The sequence below is a fragment of the Alnus glutinosa genome, chromosome 5, assembly GCF_958979055.1.
Source record: "Alnus glutinosa chromosome 5, dhAlnGlut1.1, whole genome shotgun sequence".
Taxonomy (NCBI): Eukaryota; Viridiplantae; Streptophyta; class Magnoliopsida; order Fagales; family Betulaceae; genus Alnus; species Alnus glutinosa.
In genome coordinates, this window is record NC_084890.1 from 32,212,607 (window position 1) to 32,218,606 (window position 6,000).

General features: G+C 35.6%; 1 protein-coding gene across 1 annotated transcript; it reads right to left on the reverse strand.

Annotated features, from left to right (window-relative positions):
• Positions 1-939: 939 nt before the first annotated feature.
• LOC133869803 (uncharacterized) lies at positions 940-6,000 on the reverse strand. Its single transcript, XM_062306872.1, has 8 exons — positions 5,791-6,000; positions 4,346-4,495; positions 3,605-3,781; positions 2,980-3,068; positions 2,831-2,895; positions 2,556-2,658; positions 1,356-1,466; positions 940-1,269 (listed from the first exon to the last, which is right to left on the reverse strand). Exons 1-8 carry the CDS (start codon positions 5,876-5,878, stop codon positions 1,144-1,146), a joined length of 909 nt encoding a protein of 302 aa, XP_062162856.1. The 5' UTR covers positions 5,879-6,000; the 3' UTR covers positions 940-1,143.

The following is a 6,000-nucleotide window of genomic DNA, read 5'->3' on the forward strand; positions in this document are numbered from 1 at the left end:
TCGTGTATACAGATTATGATAGTCGGGTATTTCCATATCGGGCAGAACTGTTTAAACTCCAAACAGGTGTTTGGGAGACTGAACGTACGACTCTCACTCTACTAAACCTAACAAAAATTTCAGGCAGGTTTTCATGCATGCTGCTAGCCATTGGGTTGAGTATAAAAAAGGATTTCGTGGGGTACTTCGACTCTCGAGAAATGGTGATCCTGTTGTTTCATGTGTGATGAGGAATTCTGAGTGACAAAGCTTCTGAATGTTCTAGCTAGTCTACCACAACCCTATTCTCTTGTGGTCTCTGATGGATTGTCATCTTTGATACAATATAACCCAAGAAGAAATGACCATTTGGATTACCATTTGGGTCAGCGATATTGGTTCAAGGGATTAGTGGGGGTTGAAGCAGTTTTTAGGGGGTATGCCGTAGTATTTGTTCTTTGTTTTTTTTTTTTTTTTTTCAATATATTATCAGCATGTCCAAATTTACTAAACGGCTAAACGCTAAGTAATAACTTAATTATAAATGTGTTGAGTGATCAATTAATTATCAGCATGTCCAAATGTAGTAAACACTAAGGATACGTACGCTTAGTATGTGGAATGGTTATTTCATTAGGAAAAACGAATAATCTTATTAAAAATAAAAAAATGTAGAATAAAATAGTATTGGTATTGGAGTATACATATACACTTTAACAGGAATAACTATTCTCATGACTAATGATGAAATGACTATTTCTTAACCCCTATGGACCATGAGAATGACTATTCTAAGGTTATTTTATTACACTTTCTTCAATTTCCAATAGAAGTTATTCCATTTTTTCTATTGGAATAGCCATTTCGTGTACCAAACATAACCTAAATAATACCTTAATGATATGATTGAGATGGTACAAGGGCTTATTGGCATTACATCTTAACAAGGTGAGATAGTGGTGGAATAAACGTGTGATTTTTAGCATTATTGCAAAATTATATATTACAATATAGGACAAAGGACATGACACTGCACTAGCAAGCTACCCATTTCTTATTCTATAATGATATACTACATAGTAGGTCTTATCATCTATAAAACATAAGAAATAAAGGCAGATATTCTGTCTAGAAGACAGAAAAAAGGTAGATATTCTAAAGAGTTCAAGCTGCTGCTTCATTGGCAGAGGAAACCTTTCTCTGGATATAAATGGGATCTCCCACTTTAAGGATCTTTCCCTTCCCTTCAGTAAGAGAGTCCTTCCAGACTAAATTTTGACCAAAGTAGACCTGCAGAACCATTTAACGTGTTATCTGTTAATCATTTGAAGGGAGGGAATAAAATTGTTTGGCACAGTTAAGGATTCAAGACTCACCTTTCCCTGCTGTTTCTGAGTTGGACGTAAGACTTTGTCTGACCGGATTTTCTTAAGAGTGTCATTCAGCTCAGGGCCTGCAATCCCAGTTTCTTGGTTGATTGTAGGGACCTAAAATATACAGAAGCTCTTTGTAAACATTGAAAGATATAACACAGTCAAGCAGGTGAAATACACACTCTAATTAGTGCTTTAAGAGGTTCAGACACAACTCCATCTATGGGAAGCCCATATGTAATAGTCAAATGGCTGCAAATAATATATCAGGACCCAAAGATACGGATATGTACACGTAGAAATTTTAGGGTGGTCAGATATTGGAACTTATAATTCTTGCATTTAACTGAGGAGGTAGTTAAAAAAGAACAATAAAATGTCAAGTTTTGCCGAATCAAGTGAATTAGATGATTTAGGGTGACTATAGTATCCACCAGCAGAGGATCTGCTAAACATGTTCAACCTGTTCAACTCTGGGGCTGGAGAAGGCACTCATGCTTCATCTTTGAGCTCAACTGCAAGCTGTAGTTTTTTAAATTTTATCTTCAATAATTCGTCTTACCAAGTGGCTGATAACATTTTCATTTCAAGTTACCCACCATAAAGTGAAGATATTTTGTACCTCACATTGGTATAATGAAAACACACACACACATGCGACAAATGAGATACATTTGTTAGAGTATCAGCAGCTAAGCCAACAACTCATCGAATGCTCAGACGGGAAGCTCATGTAGCTGGCAATCTGTTCCACTCCCAATTGAACACAAAGACTCACAAAGACTCTGTTTCTACTGATATAGCAGTTGCTGCAGATGTTAATACCAAGCAGGGAGATAAGACTAAGCAGGAGTTTTCAATATTTGATAATGAAGATGAAGGGAATATTCAAATGCTCATTGACAAAGGATCAGTCTCAGCTGTTAGCTAGGATAACATAGTATTTGTATTTGCTATGTTGTATCTGCTGTGTTATTTATCTTTAGTTTGAATTGTAATTATCTTTGGGTTTCAGTTGTACAAGTGCACATATACTCGAAGTTATCATTGTACAGTGACTGTCTATATATTGAATACAACGCAGTAGGAGAATTTATCCTGGCCAAATCAATTCCGCAATACTTTCTTTCAACATTAATACTCTTATGGAAAATAATTTGATTTTCATTAGAGAGGTAGAAAATGAAGAGTGATTGGTCTTACCTTACAGCGGGAGCATAGCTTGACACCCTGAAAAGTGAATTTGTTTATCTTGATCTCTGTCCACAAGTCTTCAGCAAATGGTTCACAACCATGAACCAGGATGCTGAAAAATGCAAACAAAAATTTTCATGAGACAAATCCGTTAACATTTTGGGCATGTTTAGTTATTAGTATTGGCTCTTATGGCAGTGACTGGTTCCACTACTAAACAGTGCAAAGTACATGGATTCTTATAGTTATAGATGAAATAAAGAGACATGATAAAGAGTGGATACTTGGGTCTGAAACGGTTAGCTGATATGGGCTCCTTGAGGAGCTTATTTAGTGCATCCATCGATCCCTGTAAAAGATATGTCGATATCAACCTTTAAGATTCTATCTAAAAGCAAGGAAAACTAAGCTTTCATTTCTCAACTGGACCAACCTGAGATAATAGCAAGTATGGATACATGTCAGAGAACAAGACACTGTGTCCAGGAGCATACCCAGGTTCTACAGGCCTAGTTTCTGAAGCTGCATTAGAAAATGATGGAATCCATGATTTAAAATAGAAATAAATATAAGAAATTTAAATAAGAAAGAAAGTCATCCCAGATGCTCAGAATGATTGGAAATCCTCTGCCGAGGCTTCCATGGAAAGAGTGTAAAGAAAAACATATAACAAAATAGAAGATGAAACAAAAAGAAGACAAATCTTGTAACTAATCATAGGGGAGTTGGCACAAATCAGAACAACATGCAGCCAAATCAGACATTAGTTGTTGTTGAGTTGGGAAATATGACTCTGAGCATAATGACATACATGTATGTATGTATTTGGCTCTTTTTTCCCTTTCCTCTTGATGGTATGTATGCATTTGTCTACCATCCGTACATGTGTGTATGTGTGTTACAATACCAAAACATGGGCCTGCCCATGCCCATTCATCCTTCAATTCATGAACATTTTATTTTCAATGCCCCCAACTAACTTAATTTGTGCCTTCACTGGTACCCTTAATTAGTGGGAACAATGTCCTCTTTTAAAATGCAAAAAGATCAAGCCCTACCGGTATTAAAACGAACTAGCCGGCAGGGCTTCCCAAGATAATTTGAAAACCATTGTGATGCTTCATCTCCTTCATCCAATGCAGAGCCAGACCATTCCCAGACTGAGACACCATCTGCTATTTCACGTGGTTTACTGAGAGCAACCTTTAGCACATTCATCCCAGGTGCTTTTAAGACTGAGACAAATAAGTGGTAAATTACAATGAAGAGCCATAGAGAAAAAAATAAAAAAGATACAGAAATTTAAATATTCAATTTGCAATGAATGGAGAAATATGTTGGACATATAAAATAATTGTTGAGAGAAATTTTAGAAGGCCTAAGCCACCTTTCAACATTAAGTCCAGAATACTGGGACCAACTAGCACAGGCCATTAAAATCACAACTCCATAATCGAGGTCATCATACCTACTAGCATAGGGCATGCAAATCATACTTCCTTTTGATCACAACATTAACATTAAAAAGAAAGAATTAAGGTTTCATCTCAAAATCAGCTAGTAAACTCTATATAAACAGTCTGGCCTAGAACACACATACATAGTGATCAGAGAAACTTACATCAATTTGATAATTTAACAGTTGACAATCAATATCTTTTTTTTTTTTTTGGTATGATAAGTGAAAAAAAATCAATGTAGGGCTTAGCCTGGTACCTGAGATGAGGCAACCACCATACCACCATAGTTTCAAAGAATTTTGTTCAGAAGACAACATAAATAAAGAACAAAGAATTTACCCATGTATGAGCTCTTGGTAGGTTCCCAACCCTCTGAAAAGGCCTCATTTGGCAACTCCACCTCAACCAAAGCAAGCTTTGGTTCAACTCTCTGAGTATATGCCCTCCCTTTGGCATTTACAACTATCCATTGCCGATCCCATCGAAATCCTGTAATATCAAGCGCCAAAAAAGAAAAAAAAAAAAGAAGTAGAAAAAAAAAGGGACAAAGCAATCAGGTCTAACTGATAAAAGTTTTATTTTTTTTATTTATTGTTTATTTTTATGAGTAACTTGGCTGTTTCTATAGTAGACTGCTGGTATTGTTGAGAATCTTTGGTTGTATATATTTCTTTGGCTGGTGGATTTTTTTTTTGGGTGTAATTGATGTAGTTGCTTTTATAGATACTGCTGTTTTGTGTTAGTGTGTTGTTTTCGTTGTTGGTTAATGAAATTTGTATTCCTCCAAAAAAAAAAATCTAAAGTAATTTTCAATAACAACTAATTGGGGTCTGCTAAATTAATCAATTTATACAAGGATACCATCACCTATTCAGTAGACCTATGATGTAATACAACAATCCAGACTCTAAAGAAAAAGAAGGGCTTAGGATTGGAACTCAAATGACAGGGTTACAAAATTTATATCTTTGAGACTCCTATCTTTCTGTTATCCATTTACTTTATTCAATGGCTTTGTGCCAACAGACTGTGGTTCTTAAATTGACCATTAAAATAGTTTCCCAGGTTCAGTTTCGGCTTGGTTCCTGAACGAAAAAGTTTGACAAATTTGGTCAAAAAAATTAGGCTATCTTAGATTGGTTCAAGCCTAAGCTTGTTCATCAGCCTTACTGATTCTGCTAACTAGCATGATTTTGCCGAAGCTTAATATCTCTTATCAAGAGAAAAACCTCATGAACTTACTATTACTTAGACTGTTCAACAGCATAACTATATAAAATTCGATGTGGCTTTAGCTCATCTTTTTTAGTTTTCTAACAAGAATCGCTTTCTATTTACTTCTATCCAAAATTTCAACTTTTTATTTTTTCAAATTCTGAAGATCCAAAATCTTTGTTTTGTTTTCCTCCGACCAATTGTACAATTATAAAATTTCCGTTGTGGAGTAACTGTTTTGAAGAACACTAAATAAAACGCAAATTTCAGTTAAACGGTCTCTGCAATCAAAAGGGTTTTCTGACCATGGAAAATTCAGCGAGTCAGTAACTTCACATTAAAAATTATAGATGATCGATCAAAATTTGAAATTGAGCACTCACTTTCAACTTGAAAAAGAAAAGCGATAAACCCCAGAAACTGATAAAGAGTGATACACACTAATGTTCAGGCTTAGAAAACTTCAAGAAAACAGAGAGAACAATCAAATGGGTCAAAGAAACAACGGTGGAAGAACATCAAATGGAACAAAAAAGAACAATTTGAAGAAGTGGATCATGTTGATTTACCAGTGGGAGTGATGGGTGCTTGAGAAACTGAAATTCCACGACATGACTTTATTGGGTATACGAAAATTGATGACACTTTGGCCGCCATTCTCTCTGAGTACTGAGTGTTCCTGTGTGTGTTTTGCTAATGATATATTTTACAGCCAAGTGCCAACTGCTGTACACTCGGACGTACTATATAGAGCCAGAGTGCCATACCAATCCACACTA

Coding starts and splice junctions, on each gene's coding strand:
- LOC133869803 (XM_062306872.1), bottom strand. CDS start 5,878: ATGGCGGCCAAAGTGTCATCAATTTTCGTATACCCAATAAAGTCATGT. Junction 3,782..4,345: donor TACCAAGAGCTCATACATGG/GTAAATTCTTTG, acceptor TATTTGTCTCAG/TCTTAAAAGCACCTGGGATG. Junction 2,659..2,830: donor GCTAACCGTTTCAGACCCAA/GTATCCACTCTT, acceptor TGCATTTTTCAG/CATCCTGGTTCATGGTTGTG.